Source organism: Leuresthes tenuis, unplaced genomic scaffold (genome assembly GCF_036924035.1).
Source record: "Leuresthes tenuis unplaced genomic scaffold, fLeuTen1.0.hap1 SCAF_15, whole genome shotgun sequence".
Taxonomy (NCBI): domain Eukaryota; kingdom Metazoa; phylum Chordata; class Actinopteri; order Atheriniformes; family Atherinopsidae; genus Leuresthes; species Leuresthes tenuis.
Genome location: NW_027325369.1, coordinates 20,062,139 through 20,085,404, shown reverse-complemented (window position 1 = coordinate 20,085,404; position 23,266 = coordinate 20,062,139). Strand labels below are relative to the sequence as shown.

The 23,266-nt window shown below is 42.4% G+C and overlaps 1 protein-coding gene across 9 annotated transcripts in view; it reads right to left on the bottom strand.

The window, feature by feature from the left end:
* Nucleotides 1-23,004, bottom strand: part of qkia (QKI, KH domain containing, RNA binding a) — a 61,110-nt gene extending 38,106 nt beyond the window's left edge. For 7 of the 9 annotated variants that reach the window (XR_011907686.1, XM_072365225.1, XM_072365221.1 and 4 more), the window contains exon 1: nucleotides 22,554-23,004. Coding sequence is in view for 8 of the 9 variants with exons in the window: in XM_072365225.1 (XP_072221326.1) it covers nucleotides 22,554-22,698 (145 nt within the window). In the remaining variant the exon portion in view is untranslated. The remainder of the gene's footprint in view (nucleotides 1-22,553) is intronic. The other 2 variants (XM_072365223.1, XM_072365227.1) reach the window with 1 other exon arrangement.
* Between the last annotated feature and the right edge of the window lie 262 nt (nucleotides 23,005-23,266).

Below are 23,266 nucleotides of genomic sequence, written 5' to 3'. Positions count from 1 at the left end.
AGTTCCACGCTGAAATGGATTTGCTGGGACGCCACTGAACCACAGAAGCGCCGTCTCTGGGTACTCCAAGTGACAGACCAACACATTTCTCACTGATGAGGTCACTGGAAAATGGCCCACAGCTGTGCGAACACCTGCTGAAGACATTGAACAGAGTCTCCTGACTTGTTTGTACTATTCCAGAGCAACTCTTTCACAAGCCACATGACCCTCAGCGCTCTTGGGTCAACAGATACTCCCAGTTCTTCCCGAAGATGAATTCATCTTCCTGGTATCTAACCCAGAGAGCCTATTGCATCAGCCCTAGCTCACAGAGCAGCCAGGCCACATCTTGGCTTTAACTGGTGGAGCTTGGCAGTGACATATCTCACAGGGAGGAGATCAGAAGACGTCTAACACAGAAGATTAATACAAAACAGCAAAAAAAAGAAGGACCCTTCAAGTCTGTTCAACTTGAACACATTAGCCCATTCACAGACAATTTCAAATATGTCATCGCTTTAACTTCTACAAAGCATATCACTTTAGAAATTAACATAATTCAATCCTGCAGTTTGGCTGGTATGTTGTCTGCTAAAAGCAAATATATTGTGCATTATAATCTAGGAATTCAAGAACATCTTATTTTACGTCAAATAAAGACAAAAACAAAGAGTTATTCACTTGCAAATGCAACCCAACAAGCACCAGCATCCCTCTAATTTCTATTTCCGCTTGCCGAAATGTCACATTAACATAAGGGGGCTGAGCTGAACCGTCAATGGAGACGTGCGGCATTTGACAACCTCTAATTTTAGTGCGACAAAGTCTTTTCTGAAGCGCTGTGTTCACCTAAAAATTACCCCCCTGCCTTACACGGCCAACAAAATCATTTATCTATCTGTCCACCCCAACAGAAAAGGCTGCTGAGTGTGTGCATGAGCGGGGGTGGGAGGGTGTCACCATCAAGGAAAGGACAATGAAAGGAGAAGGAAAGAAAAGACTATCAACTGGGGTGAGACGGGGCCTTCAAATAGTTACTTTAATTTAACTGTAGTAATAGATGGAATGACTTGTTTAAAGCAACCCTGTTCAGTTATATTTAGGCTCAGCATCAGTGTGTCATTTACCACTTGACTCAGCATCCCATACAAACTTTCTGTCAGAGCTGTCAGCTCACCTGTGGGAACCTGTGCCTGCACACATGGGGGGGGGGGGGGGTAATATATGTTAAGTGCATCACAGACATTTTTCAGAGAGAAACAAGATTAACCTTAAGAGTTGTTAGAGGGCACGGGGTGTGCTTGGTTTGATGAGAAGAAGACAGAAGTGAAAACGGGGAAATGTAACCCCGGTGCTGAGCAAGCGAAGTGCAGATGTATTCTTTTCTGCCTCAATCTGAGGTGGAATACATCTCATTTCATCCAATCCCCGTTTTTGTTTCTAGTTCTGCTTTCTTTTCAAATCTGCGGTGAAAAAGAAAACGTTACAGACCGAGCTTGTGTATCTATCTGCTCTTTGTCAAGTAAAGAAATGAGTTCTCCACAGCTTCTCTGTGATCTTGGGAGAAAAATGTCCCCAAAGGGAAGGATGTGACAGGCAGGGCAGGGGGGAGTTGGAGTTCTGATGGGTAGATATTAAGTGCAAAACTTCATTCTTAAGCCCGAAGAACTTTGTTTGGGGAAAAACATCAGTTCAAATCAAGCTCAGCTCATTAGCTTTGATCAGATCTTTAAAATCCCTCCTCACATTCTGACTTGTGGGTGATTGTCAGCTCAGTCGTCGCTGTATTGCAGGCTTTCTCCCCTCAATGTTAATACTTGGGGCCTTGTCTCACCCACATCAGCCCTTTCATGCTTAACGCTGCATTACTGATAAACACAGACTTAAATGGGGCGGCTGACTACTCAACCGCAGCCCATTTGGGGAGTGGCAGAGTGAACATGAACCATACGACCGCTGACAGGCACTCTGTTGCAACATAAAATAAAAAAAAAAACAATGAAGTGAAATATTAATAAGTGAAAAGTATGTTGTGAAACACCAACCCCGTCTCTCCACCCCTCACTGCAAAACAGCCACAAGTATAATCTCATCCTGTGGGAGACACTGATGCATTAGACTGCGGCCAAGTGAGTTTCTAATGTAGAGTCGACACTTGGTCTTATGCATGTAAACAACAAAGAAAGTTAAAAACAACTAATAGGTCTACAAAGAGATACTGAAATCAGGTTAAAGACAGGTGAACATCATTCAAAGAGACCTGCTCCACAAGAGAATGAGAACAAGTCTATTAAGAGGCCAAAAATAGACACGCTCCATAACTGCTTTGTCCTCATAGCAAAATGTCCTCTGACCACGGAGACAGACTCGGTCCAAGTGTGCGAGGGAGAGCAAAAGATATGCAATGACCGAGGAATCAGTGTGATCAGCTTTGCCTGAGGAAAGCTACTTTGGCTGTCTTGTGATGGCCGGTATTAGGCTGATAATATCTGGCACCTGAAAAAGATGGAGTTAACGCCGATTAATCTCAAAGCCAAAATGATCAAATGTTAAACTCCTCAGAGTCTGAATGAGTCCTTCTGTTGTAGGCTGATTTGAGATACATTTCTCTGCTTGCATGTGTAAGTATGCTCGCTTTGTGTTTCAAACAGCTGGAGGGAATGTGTCCGAAGACCAGATAAATATAGAAATAATGTGGTGTGGTTGGAAAAAACTGCAGCAATCATTGATGAACATAAATGTGTCTGTCCTTAGTGGAAAAAAAACAACAAGAAAAAAAAACAGACTCAGGCAAGGAACAAGCTTTTTCACTTTAAAGCTAGCAATCACAAAGCTTGACTACCCACCGCGAGAGAACAGATTTAGGAGTTTAATGCATTCCTGCTCTTTATTCATGGGGCAGACAACTTTATCAGAGATGACACTCCACCTTTAACAGTTTAGGGGTTTAGTAGGCCGAGCATGTGAAAGGCGGGGTGTTCTTTTAAAAGCAGAGTGCAGATGTATAATGTCCACTGGTGGGAGTGACTGAGCCACGACTACTTATGCATTTCTGGGTCTTATCATCAACTAACAGCTTGTGTCTCACACCCGCACCCCCACCTTCCCTCCTCGTTAGAGAAAAAAGAAAAAGTTTTCTCGTGGTTGTGTCTTACTCTTACTCTCCAATTTCTGATTTAAAAGCAGGCTTCATCTGCACAATTATTTGAAGTTTATGCATAAAGCTGATCCAGTGCTCTTAATGACTGCTGCCTTATCAACATAGTGAAAAACAGCTTGTATTTAATTTTCCATTTCTTTTACACGCACACACATAAAAAAGCTACAGTTAGCTAGTTATAAAAATCTTGTCCTTAAAGAGCTCATTTGGGGAATACAGACCTCAGTGAACTCCCTTTAAACCACTTTTACCCACAAAATCAGGTCACACTTCCTTTTGTTTACTACATACCAGATTACAGATGTAAGCCAATGTAATAATAATAAAAAATTAAAATAATAAAAAGCCAGAATGACTGTATAGCAGGTGTAGATAGCAGTTAAGAATATTAATTTATCAAATTCAGGAAATATTGAGTCTCTGAGAATCGACCACCAACTAATCCATGAAAGCATAACACAGATGAGTACTTTTTACATAAAATGGTCTTATACAGGGGAAAAAAATGCTTACAGGGATCTTCTTCAACAGAAAACTCACCTAATAGTAAGCCTTTTCTGTGTATTTGCAGAACTTTTACCAGTAACGCAGATTAAATAAATAGTTGCAGGTCGACTTAACTGGTCGACACATCGATGTCACTTCAAATCAGCAGCGCAAACACCTGTTGGTTCACTTCAACAACGTTTTTTTTTTCCTATCAAATGTCACCAATGAATATAGGGATTGGGAGCTCTTTGTTTCCAGCGTGGTGGGATGTACTGAAGTTCACCGTCTGCAGACAGATTGCAGATTCCTCTCCTTAAAATGCAGCTGACACACTCGCTGCAGGTCATCGATGCATCTGTTTCCTGCATAGTTTATGCGCCGCGCTGTCATTGTGCTTTAAAGGTGTTTTCATATTTAAAGTTTGTGGCTGAGTTAGCAAACTAGTTTCGACTGCAAAACTGCATGTTTGGCAACACGGAGAACACGAAATTCATGGCATTTCTTTCTTTGTTTCCTCATACAAAAACTTCAGGGTGCATTTCCAAGCCGTGCTGCTGCGCCTCCTTTTTTAAAATATTCTCATAGTTCCTCTTGACATGCTTGTAAAATACAGCCTATATGTGACTAGTGGCAGAGATATTTGAAAGGTATTCCTTATATTTATTTAAACTAATTTCACTCTTTATGATTCTCAACCGTTTATTTCAACAGTATCTAATAGTACTGAATTTCTTTCGATACAATCTAAATAGCTGCTCGTCACTAACATGATGTGAATATATGCGCAGACCCCCAAGGGCCGAGGAGTCTAAATGGTTCCAGAAAGAAATGACGGGACTGTTTGCATCTAGAGGGAGATATTTATGTTGTGTGTCAGGGATTTTCCTCAGGCAGCCTGAGTAGAAAGCTCCAGCGTCAGGTCTTTAAGTAGATGGGCCACTAAAGAAAGGACTGGCGTAACAATGTTTCTGGATTCTCTTCTGCCCGAGCCAGGGGACAAAAAATAAATACATGCACATATACACACATACACCTGCCAACACATGGGTAAACAGCAAGCTGAGACACAGACGAGCTACTTTTTCATCCAAATTGAGATGGGCTGTGCTTTCTACGTTGGGGAAAAAATGCTTACACACAGCAACAGAAATTCAATCCGTCTGAAGCGTCCACTATGATTGTGTGAACATTTAGAAATGCTGGATTTAAGTGTACACATGCATGTTTATATCCAAGCCAACTACCTCCCTGAAAGCGGCGCGTTTTGGTCTCCGAGCATCAATAATGAGCTGCAGCTGGCTGAAAACGCACACATAGAGAACAACTCATACATTTAAGCTACAGCCCAGCGCTGCACAGGACCGTGTGCCCCGACACAAACTTTAGCATATACAATACATATAAAAACAAACAAGACATCGACACATTAAAAAACACCCACACACACACGAGCTAATGAGCCTGTGTGTTTGGAGGCAGGACTCCCCTGAGAGGGTGAACCCACAGAAATAACACCCCGCACGGAAGGAGGAGGAAAACTGCCTCCGAGAAAAATCTGCTAAACAAATACAGCAGGAAACGAGAAGGAAATAGTGCTGCATCCTTGTAGCTCGCCTTTCTAGCCACTGGTTCACATTTTGTCTACTGACAAAGAGAAAGATTGCAACGATTACAGACTGCAGCTGTGCATTACACATCACTAGAGTCTCCCTCGACTATTACTGGTTCACCTTTTTCACAGTGATGAGTGAAAGGGGAAATCAGTAATGCAAACTTTACATGTTAACACTCCCTCTTATGGCAGACAACACCAAAGTAGCATCACGATTACTACAATTCCAGTTGTAAAACATTTATATTTCATATGTTGAGACCAAATGAACGGTAAAATCAATGGTAATATGAATCAAAAACTCAAAGAATGTAACTGGGTTGCATTAACAGAAATGTAAACTGGGCTTCTCATCAGTGGCATACCATAAATATTTTACTCCGTACTTTTAAAACTCAACATTAAGTAGTCTTTCTCAATAAACACCGACTTCAACATGTCTCTAGTTACATCAGGAACATGGAGAAGTTGGAGTTTAGCGCCTGCTCTATTCTGGCTGAGGCCCTGAGAATATCTGTGCTATAATAGGAACATGTAGGTGTGGCGATGGCCAAGAACAGCAATCAGCAACGCTATTTATCATAATCGGTGGCAAGTGCAGTGCTTTCTGGGGTTGTCAGTGTCACTGCATACAGCAAGAGGAAAAAGTGCCAGGCTGAATGCGTTTTTCTGCGCCTGTTGGCAGTGATGGGAACAGAGTGCTGTAAAAAATGTGTCATAGCATGTTAGTTTGGTGATTAAACAAAGCAAACAGATGAGGCAGACAAGAAGAGAAGGACCAGAGTAAAGGCAGAGCTGAGGGGAGGCAATAGAGAAACAGCAATGGGGAGAGAAAGGGGAGAAAAAGGGATGGAAGAGATGAGGCAAACGCTGTATGTTTGTGAGGTGTTTAGATTCTTATCCATTATGTAATACAATCGCAGCGGTGTCTGATTAGACCCTAATTCAGTCTGCATTATAAACACAATCTGAACAGTGCCGATAGAGCAATACTATCTACAAGAAAAGGGGGGTTGGCAACAGATGGTAACGTCAACCTAAAGTAAAATCTCTAAAAGGTGGCGGAGTGCTTTGGAAGAACGGTGCTACTTTAAGAAACGCTGGTCACAGCCAACGTTGCGTCGACTGAAACATTCTCGGTGAGCTGCACTTTGTTTGAGGATCACTGGTTATCAACATTAGAAAGATGAGCATGTGAACACTAAGAAGAAGCAGAGGCTGGAAGAAGAACTAAAATAAACAGGGAAAGCAAAGTCCAAGTAGTTCCAGTGGTAGCAGCAGCATTAATTACTCCATTAAGACTTCATTAAAGCATTAATGGAGTAGCTAATGTTACTTTAACACCCATAATATACCCGTTTTAAACTATTTCAACTAAATGTCTTGGCAACAAAAATGCTCTCAGTATTGGAGAGAAATGGAAAAACAAATATAATTACATACAAATTAAAAACAAACCTAACCTGAGCCGTTGATCTAAAGTTTTTTTGTTTTTGTTAAACTTCAGTCTGATAATGGTAACAACTGTCATTTAACAACTCAAGCACCAGAAGACACAGATGAACAGGTGCAGTGACTGCTCCTCCAAATGTGTCCTATAAGTTTACTGAGACCAAAGAGGTCAATTTTTAAAATCAACGATGCAAAAGTCATCCAGCAGGGATATAATTACTGTATTACTACGTATGCTGGCAAGCCTTCTTTGTCTTGTTGTTGGGATTGATATCAGACCTACTACTTCTAATATAAACTAAACTAATAAGCTAAAAAGTAAAACAACTTTCCATTTTTGGAAAAAAAATACTTTGATATCCAGTTTGTGACATTCAGTGAAAATGAATGAGAAAAATCTGTCCTCCTCACTTACACCTCCGGAGTATTCCGTTGCTCAATTTAAAAGTAAAACGAGTGCTTCAGACAGTTTCAGCAGCGCTATTAGGACCTTGATCTAAAATTAGAAAAAGGGATCATCTCATTTGATGATGTGGAACTGCTTTATGGGGCTGTCAGTTGGTGGGGGGCAAGCTGGCAGCTCAATGAGCCATAGGAGTGCCAGTTTTGTGCATTCAGTGGGGTCTGCCAGAGAGTGAGGTGAAACTACCAGGGAGAGTTGGCCCAGTACGCTCAATGGCTGCCGCAAGGGGCCAAAGTTTATTACTCTCTGCATGGGGGAACCTTTGATGGGGGGAATCTTGTGCATGCACATTCACACCTCTAAACTTAGAAGGTTGCACCCCAAGGTGAGGAATCAAGATGGATGACGATGTCCTCGTAACACACGCTCACACGAGACAATTCCCTTACAGTAAGCACAAAACAGACTTGTAGTTAGCAGACAGCTATGAGCTCTTTCTGAGAGAAATATTTCTAATTATTTGCAACTGTGAAAGAAAAGAAAATGTTATGTGGTAGTACTTCCTTTCTTCTTTGTTCACTCTGTAAAGTAGGCCAATACACTAGCTCAGCTGAAACTGCCAACCTAATGCACACAAATGCAGACTCAGGCTCCTAAAATACCAAGCAAAGGCAGGCTATTTTACTGCTGTTTTTACCATCTAAGGGAGAGCCATATGTAGCATTAAACTGAAAGCCAAAGCAATAGTCATTTAACAGCCTGGCATTAAGAGAAAAGCCTCATGAACTGAAAATGGTTTCACAAATTTGAGGCAATATATATATAAAAAAAATAAAAAAACAGAGTAGGAAAGAAACTAAATGAAATAGCTGCCTCTTTTACGCCTTCATGCAAACAGAAAGTCTGCCTTATTTCCTTCAGTTTTAACCAGTAAAAAAACATGAATAAATAAATATAATATAAATATATAAAAATTTGTGGATATACTTGCATCACACAGACACCAGAAGTCAAAGTTTTTGTCCACTGAGCTCTTCATAAACATGAGCATAAACGCTTTACACGGACACAGCCCTGGACAAAGCAGGGGGTGCTAAGTAAAACCAAATACAGGATGCATGCTTTGAGTCCAACAAGATGTGAGAGTATAAGATAAGGAATGTTAAGAATAACAGGATGTTAAGCCAGGAAGCGAGCCCATGGGGTGTTGTGTCTGAGTATGAGTTGTGGATCTGAACAGTCCTTGGCCCCATTTTTTGCTGCAGTTGCCCCAGAATTTGGAAGATGTAAAAAGGGGGTATTCTTTTCCTCTGCTTACCATCTTAAGAAGCTGTAGATTTGTCCCATATCTTCTCAATGGCCTGCCTGGCACTTGTAAGGCTATAAAATAACTCAAAGAGGCAACCAGAGGCTTTGGTAGAATAACTGGTCCCTACTATATGGACCACTGCAAAGATCTGAGAAATCCAGCCACCGTTTATTTAAATACTGTACTTTGCAAGTGTACGCACAGCTGTCCCCGCGGTCACACAACAATGGCAGGAAAGGTCCAGCTGTCAGAGGAGGAAACAACAGAGGAAGAGGATGGAAAGAAAGGCCCTCGCTGTCAATGTGAGAGGAGAAGATAACATGCACTGTGCTTCCTGTCTCCACCTGGGTTTCGGCCACAACGCACACAACCACTGGCAAGAATGGGAAAGAGGATGATTTGTCATCTTCCTGACATCAAATAAAACTAAATACAAAAATGCATGCAGTTTTCTACTGCCATGCGCTCTACCCTTTATACGAAAAAGTTGTTATGTTTGCCGTTTGTCCCTAAAGGGACCATTTGCCCATCCAACCAAAAGTAATCATAACTCAGCAGAGAGCACAACGAAAACCAACCGATTTACATGAGGGGTGAGCAGTGGCAGATGCTTACACGTTCAGGTAATCGTTTCCACCACAGTTAAACCCTGACAAGACAGACAGAAGAAGACAAGATATCCATTTAAACTGTAAACCTTGGGCAAATACTTAGATCAACTGTGACTACTGACTACCAGCAAGGAGCAGATGGGAGCAGAAGAAGCCTGCCTCAAGTGCAGCAATGAGAGTGTCAAACAGATTGAAAAAATAAATTAATCAAAAACTTTACTCAATAGATGTTTAATAGGTGTGAAAGTGACAGAATGTGCTAAAAGCACCGTGTTTTCCCTCACTCATGATCAGGGAATGAGGTGATCAGATAAAAAAAAAAAAAAAGGGCATTGATGCCATAAGAGGATAAGATCTTCATTGCTGTTTTCTTATCTACTCGCGTCATCTGTCTATGGAGCAAAGTTATAGCTCATAAATGAACAGTAGTTATGGAAGAAGAAAAAACAGAGTATTAAGGATGAAGGATAAAAGGGTGTTACTTCAAAATGACAACAGCAGTACACATCTGCAAAGGCAAAAATGGATAAAATATAGGGAAGTGCAATTCAAACTGAATTGAAAATCTAAAGCAATACTACAATAATCCTCCTGCTTTTATACATTTGAGCACCTTCAACGGCCAGCTAAACTGCATGCATCTAGCTAAAACTCATGGAAGTCTTGCTTTAGATATAAATGTGGCATCTTTTAGTATCATCCAGAGACAAGTCTTTAAAATGACAGACGAAAGCCTTCAAACGTAGATTTAACCATTGTTTAACAGTAATAAGTTATATACTACCTGGTCAAATAAAGCCTCAATTTAACTAATGAAAATTAGTTTGTTTCAGTTTGTCAGATCTCGCTCCATCGATGTTATATGAACACACACGCTACATGTTCGGGGGAAGACTTTACGTATCTTAGTGCAAAAATGAACGCAACACTGGACAGAAATTAATGTTGTAATACTGCGTAAACTTATCAAAACAATTCCACAGTGAAACAAAACTAAGGGTGGTGTGTGACATTGTGGTAAACTCAACTGAGTGTTCTAACCACTGCAAGCAACCACCGACCCATTCAGACACAAGTTACCACTAAACACTTGAGCTATAACACTGGCACTTTTACATTCATCTTCCTCATGCTCCGTTGTAGTTGCTCCCACAGTTCCAGCGAGAGGAAACTTTCTATTTGGCCAGCTTTTTTCTGCTCTACCCTGAAGTGATTTTGCAATTGCATTAGAGTGATGGCGATGCATTTATGCAATGCCCAATTATAGCAAGCTGTGCATTTATATTCTCTACTTTGAAAACTCCAGACAGAACGTGGATTACAAATGCAGAAGACAAACGGGTTACATCACAGAATGTGTCCATGTCGGTGTACATCAGCTTGTTTCGTCCCTAAGCACAGGGCCTGCTGGGGCTTGTAGCTACCATCTTAAGTTCCAGTCTAACAGCCAGTCGCAGTCCCTGGGTGTGACAGCACACAGACTCAAATCACAGCTGCTGTTGTGTCTTTGTGCCAGTTCTTCATTGTTGTCACAGCCCGACAGGCCGATTCCCCCAAAATCGTAATCTTATCACTTGAAACGCCTACGCTTGTGCAATTCAAATTGGAGACACAAGCAATGTGTTAAATATCTGGAGAGATATATATGGCCCCTTCTCAGAACTACAACAGTTCAGGGCCAGGTGTCAAAAATAGACTGCACATGGGTCTGATGGTCTTGAGTCAAGCATGTAGATTTTCTCTGTACAAACAAACATGGCACAGCTTCTTGACGCTGATAAATTCAGGGTGTCTGATGCACTTCCCGATGCTAAGTTTGCCATCTTGAAGGACACACAATGAATAAAAGAAGGAAGGGGCCCTGACTAGCCTACTTCCTCCTATCTGCAGAGGAAGGGTCATAAGAAGATCCACTCTTTGACTGTGCATTTGTTTGCTCCGTTTGTCTGGTGTTGGGAGATGATCTGCTCGATCTGTTCAGTCATGATGAATTACAGTTTTTGACTATCTAAAGAAAGCAAAAAATGTTGTATGGGTGAGAAGAACTGGGTCAGAAGCATAAAATGGGAGGAGAAGGAGAAGGATAAAAGGAAACAAGAACCCTTCATGGTGACTCAACCGTCTTTAACCAAGCTTCCCCGGTGTTAAGCTTTTAAACATTGATCTGTCTCAAAGTGCTTGAGCGTGAGGGCTTAACTAATCTGCAAGTGCATATGCATGTACACAATTAAAGCCAACGGGTACGGGCATGTTGTCTCTCACAACTGACGTCTGGGTCTGGCAGTCAGTGAGTGAAGAACTGAGCACAAAGTACGATCCTGTGCGCAGACAGCGAGAGCTGGGTTGATTCAAACTGACAGACCGTGTTGCAGGCCTTTAATGCCACCACTGGTCCTCTCATGAAAGAGGCTATGTAGCCCCAAGGCTGGATTTTTGCCACATATTCTCACAAACAAGTACAGAGGGAAGCGGCAACAGAGAAAACAAATGGCAGAGGAGAGCTGGTGAGGATACATAAAATCTAAAGAAACAGAAGATGAAAGAAGAGACTGCAAGACAGACCAGAAAAAAGAGTGATGGAAGCTGTAGTCACTGCTAAAATAAATAGGTGAAAAGACAAAGCCAAGAGAAATGAGTCATTCCAATGGGGGAATTTATACTGCTGGAAAACGCTATGACAACAAACAGTCCTCATATCAACACTGCATTAGCAAAATGGAAGGCAAAAGGCACATGTGCGTGTTTAAAACAGAGGGGAAAGTCATAAGAGGAAAAGAAGAGGGCAACCCAAACTGTAAGTGCCTGTCTGAGGTGCAAGCACAGCGTGGAGATGGGCGAGGAAGAGAGCAGACAAACCAGGACCTAGTTCATCTAAAGTGTCAGATGCTCAATAAAAATAAACTTGAGGGAAGGACTCCCATCACAACAGACTAAACTTGCATCAGATAACTACACTCTTGGAAAGCAGAGAAGAGGAGATGAGAGGGGAGGGGAGGGGAGGGGAGGGGTGGGGTGGAGAGTAGAGTAACGCCAGAACAGGGGACTGAGGAGGAAGATTAAAGGGGACAGAAAGAGACAACTCCGTCTCCTTGCAGACTCTTCTACACCTTAAGGTGTCAACAGCAGCTGGCACCTTGCTCATGCCCACACCTGCCCACACCAACCTCTCCCTGCCTGTGAACACACCATTCATCCTCAGCTGCAAATTAATCATGCTTACCCTTAAGGGGTCGCTCGTTTAATTCACCAATATAAGGCAGGTAGTAAAAAAATAAAAACCTACAAAGGTTAAGCCTTGATAACAAAGTCAAAGCCTTCCATCTTTAAAATCATCGTGCTTGCAGTCAGTCAGCATAGTTTCACGTTCAGCTGAGTCATGGTACGATTACAGCAGGACACGGCACACTGTGCACTGTGAGTAAAAATGTTAAAGACACTCTGCTGCCTCTAACTTTCTTTGTGTGAGACACACCTGCATGTGAGTACAGCTGAAATGAATGCACAGACGTTTTTAAGTTAGCTAAATGTTGATTTTGTCTGATGAAGCTGTGGTTATAAAACCAGAACTTCATTAGAGAGAGCGACAGTCTGGAAAGGATTTAAGCGACCAAAAGTTGACACTCTTAATGGGCTGATTTAAAAAAAAAGAAGAAGAAGAAAAGAAACTCTCTTATGTGAATTAGAGCATATTTACAGAGAAAACAACTGTATTCCACATAACTGAATTTCTTTAAAAGAAAAAAAGATGCAAAAAGGTGGATCTTTGGATTCAATTTCATTCTGATGCTAATGAGACTATGTCAAATTACTACTTCACGAAGTAGGTCATAAACTTAAATATTAGAAACTTCCACAAAGCTGTGCTCATTTACGTCTGCTGCAATTATCAAATGAGACGGACACTGGTAAAGCCACTTCAGTTCTGCTGTTTTGACTGGGACTCAGTGTTATGCTGTGCTAACGGGATATTAGCTCTGCAGTCCAGTATAAGACTATTCAGCTGCCTTTTCCCCTGCATCAGTGCATGGCAAGATATGCCACAGTCACTGCTATGGGAGTCTCAGGAATAATAGAGAATTGCAAAAGCCCCCAAAAGCCCAATTCTGATCCAATGTAACGGAATGAGAGCTAAGACCACATATTAGTCATAGCTCTGACCCAAGGTCAAATCCAGAATTAAAGGCCCAGAATTACAAACATGACTGGGGTCAGAATGACTTACTGAATATTACCCAAACAATCACTGCATTATGACTTGAAGAAGAGATTCTCTTTACCACAATACTTTAAACAACAATACATTTCAGGTAAAACTGGGTAAGTCAGTCATTCCTGCTCTTTCAGGGTAGATAAGTAGAAAGCATTTTAGCTGACCTAAGATCTGACATAATAGGACTCAACACATGTCCCATTCATCTCATGTTCACTATAATGTTTATATCTCCATTCCTTTTGCACTCATTTTTGAAGCAACAGCTACAGGGAAGCAACATAAAATTTGCTCTGCTTACAGACTGCAATACACATTACTACAAGCAATAATGGTGACATCAGTTTCTTCTGAACAATACTTCTGACCATGTGATTCACTTTAAATAGACTCTCCTGCTCTTTAACATGTTACTCATCTTACTGTGTTCACATTGAGAGTAATGATACATATGGATATGAAGATTAATGACTGCACACACCCCGTCACTGAGCAGCTTAAAAAAATAAATAAATAAAAATCATTGAACAGTCAACACTGTGCACTCTGCCAAAACCAACTAACCGAGTAATAAATAAATACAGCATGTAACAAATGTAATCCAGTGTTCTGGGCTTGTTTGACAGACAGCATTTGTGTGCATATTCCTATGTGAACTTGAAAGAATGACACAGTGTCTGGCCCATTAAAGCACAAAAAGCCATTGTGTACCATTTGCTGAGGGGACACAGAGGGGTGGCATGCAGAGCTGAGGAGGGGTCAGTGGCCTTGCTCAGAACCAACCAGATGACCTCATTCACAGCACATAGGAATCCTCTGTTTCCCCCCACTGTTCTTTATCACACAGACCATCCTCCCCTTGCTCTCGGTTGCCTTTTTTGCTCACAGCGAACACAATCGATCAACTGAGCAGGGACGAGGGCGACGCTCACTAACCCTGTAATATAGTCAACACATTCTTTCCTGCTAGTTATCTGTGGATTTTCATGTCAGTCTTTCCTCTTACACAATGCTACAGAGGCTCTTTGTCTCACCCATTAGAGCCTAATCATACAAACCACCCATTGTATCTGCTCTGTAATCTCCTCCTAACCACTGCACTGATGAAGACAGACAGACTTCAGCCTAAACACAAACAGACAACCTGCACTAAAAACTACCGACTACACGCAGTTGCAGACTAACTGAGTTAGTTCACGTGCTGCAGTCGAATGCGTCGCACATGGGTATTAATTATGCTGAGCAAACCATGTTTTACATTATAGCACAAGACCATGGGACAGACATCCACTGTAAAACACAACTGTGCAACACATGTAACTGGAGCTGGGACAGACAGCAACTATAGTGTCACTTAGACTGAGAATACCAAGCAGCTGCATCGCGGATAGTGAAGAAAATCTGCTCTTAGTGACATGAAATGCTCCAAGAAATGTGTCTCCTTGTCATAAAAAAAAGTCATTTGTACAAACAGGAAAAACGAGTTTTAAAGGAAATGCGACTCTCCTCTTTTACCTGCTTTCATAACTCTACATCACGTACAAAAGTCATGATATGTCAAAGTCTTTAAAATTAAGCAAAAAAAATAAAAAATAAAAATGTCAAAGGTAACTTATGTAAAACAACTTCTTTGATAACTTGTTTTGACACCATTGTGGAGGTTTTCAAAAAAAGTTGCTCTTCTTGAAAGGATGAATTACACTTTCAGGGTTAAGACTGGACATGAACTTAATTAACACACTACTTCAGATCTTATTATCACTGCTGTCAGCACTTTAATCTCAAATTACCACTTGAAATAGTCCAATGAAGGCACTTATAACACCTTTTTGTCTCCTTAGTACTGAAAATCTATCCCAAGGTTCCAATTAATATTTTATACAAAACAAGATCAGGGGAATCTAAAGGGACAACATCTTACAAATAAACATGGCATCTTTATCAGAGATGATCTATATCCAAGATAAGATGCGTGTGTAGAGTTTACAAACCATTTAATGTAAAGTAAAAACAAGTCTATATGTTAAGAGTAGACCAAAAATAACCAACTTCAGTCAAAAATTCTCAAATAGCGCATTTACAAATGTATCAAACACAACATAGACCACAGCTGTATGCGGTTAATGTGACAAAAAAATAAAAAGCGGACGTGTAGGAAACGATGCTGAAATGTGTTGAAGCTGAAGAGATCCAGACTACAGAATGTTATTATCACTCCCACTGAACAGTGCTGCTGGTACATGGTGACCAGAATAACAACAACAGACTTCCAACCAGAAATGGCAGGAAGACACACGGAGCATATAGAGGAAGAAGAAAATGACAAAAGGAAAATGAGATATATTCAAGGAACTGAAAAGTTATAAAGAACACCACTCTTCTATCCTCATGGACAACGTGAAATTGCTGGAAAACAATATAGATGAGCAAACACACCGCTGAGTTTTCTGTGAGGTTTCACAAAGACTGGGCTACAGGAATTTCTCCAGATCTTATGTTCACTGTAAGGCTTTCAGGCCCACTGGGCAAATAGGAATAAATCTGAGTGGGAAATAGAGAGATTTGACTACAACAGATCAACAAGTGACAACAACAAATGGCTCCTTGATGCAACTCTTCTGTAACACAGATGTCACTAAACACATACACAAGCATTTTCAAAAGCCATTTTGTTTGTTCTCTAAATCCCTTCATATACTAACTAAAGAACCATGTCTGCAATCATTTACACGGCTACTGAAGGAACCCAGATACTGCCTCTCAGTACTTTATCGTAATCCATGTTAATTATTGACCAAACATTTCACGATTTTGCATTTTCTCCTTATTTCTAAAACATTGCTTGGATGGCAGTGTGCAATAGAGACATTTTATTTCCTGTTGGCATCACACTATTTTGGCCCTGAGGGGAGATCATGACAGCACTACCTGCTCTTGAAAAACCACAAAGAAACAACACGGGCTGCAGAGAGACACTTAAATTATTCATACTTGATTTATCGTCCGGCCTGTGACTAGTGAGAAACCAAGGCAAATCCAGACAAACAGACTGATCTTCTGGGTCATTTTTAAGAGGATGTGATTGATGAAACTTGTCTCCTAGGTTTAGATGAAAATGTGGCAACGTTAAATGGTAAATGTGCAAATATGGTGCCGTGTTGAACAAACAAGGTATGCGGACTCTGATATTTACATGAAAGTGCCCTCTTGACAGCCGTGAACCAAAGATATTGAAACTCTTCTTGCAACATTTCTAAATATGCGAGGCAAGGTAGATGTTGAAATGCGTTAAAATGGCACTCGTGTTAAGCTGCGCAAAAATCCACCGACAGAGAGAGTGTGTGTGGGGAAAACAAACATCAGGCTGGAGGTTAAGTGCTCCGACTGTGCTCCCGGTGAAATTCCTGAGCTGGCTGCCAACGCTCGCTTGCCATTCCTCCTCTGAAAGGAGGGAGAAAATGAATGCAGACTGGTGGGTGAGCAGAAGAGGAATAGAGTGAGCATTCAACCTCCATTTTTTTTAAACCTCCATGATAAAAATGAGGGGGGAAAACCTTAAATGGTGATATGATTTCCTGAGAAACTTCGCTGTCAGCCATTATATCCGTCCTGACGGTTTAGAGGCTAGAAAACTAAGAGAGAAAAACAGGATCGAGGGGATTTCTATGAGCAACACAAGTGGGAGAGATATGTGAAACAGTCAAGGAATGTAAAAGGGTGGTGCCGGCATTTCAAACTGACAAATATTGTGTGTGCCGCTTTTTCACCGAAGCGTGTGATGAGAGTCGATTCATAACGTAATCAAAATAAGTCAAAGGAGTCATCAGAATGAGAAAGACAGACCCCTCTCTGTTGAGAAGGGTACGAAAAAAAAAGCAGGCTTCTCTTGTCACCACAGCAAGAAAACAGCTCCCCCTCCCTCTCCGTGTCTGTCAGATGGAAAAACAAACCACTGACTTGCGTTCTCCATGGTGCTTTCCTGTCTGAAATAGGCATGGCTTCCCGCAGAGGTTTTAGTCAGACAAAAAACAAAGTTAAAAAGAGGAAAAAGTAGGAGAAAAATAGTGTAAAAAAAGAAAGAAAAAGTGACAGAATTTGAGCAATTGGAGGAGCCCAAAGTTCAGAAACAGGAGTAAGCAACCCAATTTAAAGAACAAGTCAACAAGTACAGCATCACTCCTCTATCTTCCACTTAAAATGCTTTTTCTTCATCTTGTAAACATGGAGTAAACACTCACAGACACAAATCTCACTTCATCACAAAACACAATGCAAAATTCATTCAAGAATATTCCCTGTGCTGCTGGTTACCTTATTCATTTAACACAACTGTTCTGCTTTTAAATGCCTGGGGGGGGGAGAAATAAATGGCCTCCAGCAACGTGTTGTCTAACAGGCAGCAGTATAGAGAACACTTAAGTCTTTTTGCAACCGTCTGTTAGATAGCCGGCCAGGCAGTTGGGGCAGGGCGTAAGACAGGAGACCAGGCAGAGGCAGCAGTGATAAGGAGGCCCCAGCACTCACGGGATTGAGTCCTAAGATAAGAGTGTGGAGCTGTCACTGGATGACTTTATCACACAGCATCCACTAGGGAATCGACATTGCTGGGGTTAGAGAGGTGGGCCAGAGGAGCAACACAGGCCTGATGATGGGAGTCATAACACCAAAGCTCGCACCCACGCTGTGGCGGGGCTCCTGGATAACAAATAAATAAATAAGCATGAGCAAGACAGACGGGGAAGGCATCACTAGGTCCTGATACAAACCTCCCACCTCGCCATGTCAGACTTATGCCACCACCTAATTTATTACTGGGGAGGAGAGACTGTGTGAGAAGGACCACATAAGGGTGAGGTAGTAGCAGACAAAGAAAAACAGCACAAAGCATTCAATTTTGCTTTCTCACTGGTGGCTGCAGCTCAGTAAACCAGCTCACAGAATGGCTCTTGGTTAATTAAATTCCAGCTTATAACTGGTACTTTGGGAGAGTGTGAGGAGAAAAGACAGGGTTGTGGTATAACAGGTTTCTGCTCACAACAACAGTCGTGGCCTAACACCCCCAATTCTCTCTTTCTGTCAGTCTCCATCTGTGTTCCCTCAAAGAGCTAAGCAGTGTCTCACTTTGTGGGCTCTGCTTAATCTTGTCAGCTCCTAAATTGATTGAACGTCAAAGGTTACTACAGGGCTCGGCCTGAAGCGTTAAGGGTCAAGCTAGAGTGGGAAAGTACAGTAGGGCCCTGGCATACAGACGTATAAAGAGCAAAAAAAGGGAACACCAGGTAGGATGCAGACTTCTAGCGTTCTCCCATCACAATCTGTTCTCTAAACAGCTGCTTTCAAGGGACCGGTTCCCGACAGAGACACCACAGTGGACAGCAGACAGTTTGTTCTCCAAACACTGACAGCTCTCTCAGGAATGTCCTGTTAAATTATAACACACAAGTAGACTCAACTGTACGATGATGCAGTCGGGAACAAATGGGACATTTACCGCAGTGCACACTGTGTGATGGTTCCACGAAGCTCACCACACAATACGAGACAGAACAATGGGCTGTTTAATCTGTGCACAAAAACTCAAAAGTACGTTTGTTTGTTTGGCCAGAAGTGAAATGCATCTTTTCAGTACTGTTACATCACATTTTCAACTGGCTTGCTCTCTCAGTCCAAACTAAGCCAACAATACCAACGATAGTTGTCGTTTTTTTTTTTTAAAACTTGCTCTGGATACAACTCGGAAGCCACCGCCTGAACCTGATCCCATTCCACTGTGTACTTCTGTCTCAGGTGCCAAACAGATGCGTTTGGCTGAAACTTCCAGATGGTAAGAAGAGTATCTTCAAAATTTCCCACGGCTTGGTGGTCTGCTTTGGGCGAGATTAAGCAAAACTGAAGCTGTTCAGCATCTACCTTCGCGCTGCTGCAGCCCCTGTTCTGGGGGGGGTTTAAAGACGACAGCTCACATGGACAAATTTCTCACATTTTTAACCAAAAAGAAATAAAAACTGAGCAAATTCAGTTGATATCTCATACTATTTTAATTGTAAGGGACTGGTAAAGGGAGGAGGAGGCACATTTCATAACAATAAAGAAAAGGAAAAAGTCCTCCCAGTCTCTCGCGCTATGCTACTCTCCGACAATGCCATGCTGCATCTCTAGATGTTATATTGCCCGTCTCCATCTGCCAAGAGAAAATATAGCAATTTGAAGCAGCTTGTTGGCAGGCAGATCGTAAAAAGAAAGAAAAAAATCTCCACAGCAGGTGTCACCTCAGGGAGATGAACAACTGCAACGCAAGGGGATTTCAAAAGAGGCCCGTCAATTGGCCAGAATGACCTTGAGGGACGACATACATATTGGGAAAGTAAAGGGGGGGGGGGGGGGGTCCGCACACACATGCTCCCAGAGCAGGGTGGGAGCAGCCATCGCACACAAGGGTGGTGTCGGCTTTCTTCTGCTATGGAAACAGCTGTGTAGACATGCAAAAGAATGATGGGTGGGTTTGCAGCTGTTGTGAGAAGGGCGAACTCGGGGGGGAAAAGTTAGAGGTGATCGACTGCAAGTGGTCACATTTGAGCACACATTAGGAGCGCTGAGGCCTGACACGGAAGGCAGTTAAGCCATTCGGTCACATTGAAGTCCACAAACAATGCGTCAACTGAGATGTGCTGTCATGGTAGTTTCTCGGACGACGCAATCGCTTCGAGCACCGTACAGCTTTGTGGACGGATAAGGATCATGTTTAACTTTTAACTTGCGTAATACTGTGTTTATATTTAAACCAGAACTCCTGGTGAATCGGCTCCGTCTCTACCTCTGCCTGAAACATAGTGTAACTTAGTGTAACATCTACTCCTCCTTGCTGCCTTGACAAGGCAGCCGCTTTCACCGGGACAGAACTGGCTGAGAGGTAAACAACAAGCTCAGGTGAGACAACGCTGCACTCCAAGTAAAACAACTTGCTGGATCAAACTAAGATTTGAGCCTCGACACCGTCTTGCTTAACTGGATGTCGCACTGGTCACTAAAACGCAACAAATCAAAAACAAACATAATGTGCATTGAAAAGTATTCAGCCAAGGCAAGAGACTCATCTTAGACATCATCAGTTCTGGGATTGATTGTACTGGACATGTCGGGGACAGTTTACACCAGATGGGGGTAGGGAGCGAGGAGAGAATGGCCCCAAACATCACATAAGAACACACTGTCCACACTGAGACCAAACCAAACAACCCTCTCACCAAAGGCTTCCTACATCGACATGGCTGTCATCTCACACACAAACACCACTTTTGGCAGCAGGGTAAAGTTTGGACGGGTGCTGTGGAAACCCTTGTAAACCTAAGACGTGCGGCTTTGGAGGAGTGAGACCGGGGTTGGGACGCTGAACACGTCCCAGTTGTTATTTCCTATAAACACCAGACGGGGGGAAAAGTCCATCCACAGCATTACAGGTCTGATTTCTGAACCCTGAGCAACAAAGTTCCCCTTAAAGCTACAAAAGCATCTAATAAAACTTTTATTTCATGGACTATTGACTTTTTTTTTTTAAACCTCACCTTTGACCCTTTAAAAGATTAAAAAGTCATTCCTTTCCTTCCTTAAATCAAAACGCAAATATCTCTTTTAAAACAAGCTTTTATGGGGTGAGAAGAGTATTAGGATTTTACAGATGAGATCACAGTGATTTACAACTTCTTCTTGATCCCTGTAATACTGAACTTGAGCGTCATTTATCCAGATAAAGCACCGACAAATAGGTTTAATTTGTCTAATGTCGACAAATAATTACCCTATTGTAGTTTCCTATTGGTAGACGGTAGGAAACGGCTATGTTTGTCTCTTTTCAATGTCTCGTTCATCAGCTCGAAAGACAAGACAGAAAATATTTTCAGACCGGTTTAGCAAGTACATACTACAGAGCCTGCTTATCCAGACATGCGACCGAAACCACCGAGGCATGCGTCGCTCTTTAAGGCCCCTGCTGCCTGAGGTAATCACCAGTTTATAGACGAATAAAACGTGGCGTATTATTATTATTATCATTGGTATTATTCACCGTGATGTCCAACACTCCACACAGCGCGGGGACAGTCTGCAAGGGGGGGCTGTGGCGCTCTCTAGTGTCCCCAGCTCACTGACATAAACCACATTTCAACCTTCCGCTTATACCAGCTTATGTTGTTGATCATATCAACAGAAACGAAGCAATGAGCCACATTTGTCGGAGCCTGGGAATGAGCTCAAATCAGAGACGCGGTGAAACAGATGTCGGCTTGCAAATGTTTTTTGTCTGGACGGCGCCGATAAAAAAAAAAAATGGGGCGACGCAGTTCTCGTTGGGCAATCTCTACTGGACGGGAAGAAGAAAAAAAGAGAGGAAAAAGGAAAAAAAAACACGACGTCCTTTTTTTTTTGTAAAAAGGGGAAGGAAATATATTTTAAAGAAGCAAACCTTCGCTTAAGGACAAATGTTTGAGAAGCGAAGGAGATAAAGGATAAAGCGCCACGTTTAATGAAAAAGTTGGACGGCTGAAATAACCTCCGTGCACCCCCTCCTCCTCCTCCCAGCGGCAGCAACTCTCTGGCCATTGTTTGGGCAACAAGCACACATTCCTCCGTGGTGTTTCACTCGGCCGCTGGGTAACAGCTAACCCGACCCTCGACACAAAAAAACTGTGAAAGTGAGCGCCAAACAGTGTAGCAGGTCTCGACCTAAACAAATGTGATTCAAAGCACTGGCTGTCTTTTTTCTTCTTCTTCTTCTTTTTTTTAATGACATACGTGGTGAAGTTAACACCGCCAGTCTGAAGAGTTCAGCGGAATGCAGACACCCAGGCTCGCTAGCTTAAAATGTGGCTAACCCGAGCTAAACTGCTGTTGAACATGTGGAATCAGGCCCCGTCTAAATTAACGGAGGTCTACTTCACCCTAAAGTGGGATTCGAAGCTTTTTTTACATTTTTTGCTGGTTGTATTACAAGTTTTGCTCTTTCTTCGAGAGTTAGACAAAGTTTTGACCTCGTCAAACTCCACTAACACTAAACCGTAACTCTTAACACACCCACATCTCGCTGTGGGCTGAAACAAGATACAACTAGATTTCTTAAAGCTGGATGTGAGGCATAACTCGTTGGAAGTTCTGGGGTGTTACTATGTCTGCCACAGACGACAGACGGTATAGGGGGACCGCTACTAGTGTGCGCCTGGCTGACATTATGCAGCAGGGGATATACCCAGAGAAGCTGTACCGACATCGGACTGCACCGTGGTCACGATCCCCCTCCCCAGGGTCTACTATGTGTCTCCAAAATGCAACTTACCTTCATCTAGAAGCCTCTCTAAGTGTGTGAAGATGCCGCAGAGATTTGGCAGGCTGGTCATGAGCTTCTTCTCGTTTAATAATTGCATTAAATAGTCGGGACTCGGCCTCGGTCGCTCCTTCACTTCGACCTCTCCGACCATCATCTTTGCGGCGAGAGCGGAGAATAAACCACCGCGAAACACAGAATCCTCCTTTAAGAAAAAGAGAAAAAAAAACGAAAAAGAAAAAAAAAACTTGCTGCTCCAATCCCTCGTTTCCCTCCTCCTTGAGAGCAGAAGACTCTATAAGCCCCTCTGAAATTCAGGTTTCGTTGGTTCTTGTTGTTTGAGTGGAGAGGGGGCAAAAAGGAAACCGTTATCTCCCTTCCACAGACTCGTGCGCCGTACTCTCCTCTACGCCGTGTGCGCTCGGGGACGTTCGATTCCACCACTGTAGGCGCGAGAGAGCGTTCCACCGGAAAGGGTCCGTCCTCCTCAACGCTTATTGGCCAGCTGGTATTTCATGAGACCAATGGAATTACCAATGAGCGCGCATACTTGGGCAAGGAGGGCGGAGAGGAGTGGTCAGTACAATGATGGACAGGAATCTGGACCAATGGGATGCAGTGCGGAGGAACGCACAGAATACCCCTAAAGTGTTGTCAACAAAAAATAGCACAAAATCATTCCTTTCTCCCTTCTCTCATTTACAGCCATGAACAAGTGTTTGAAC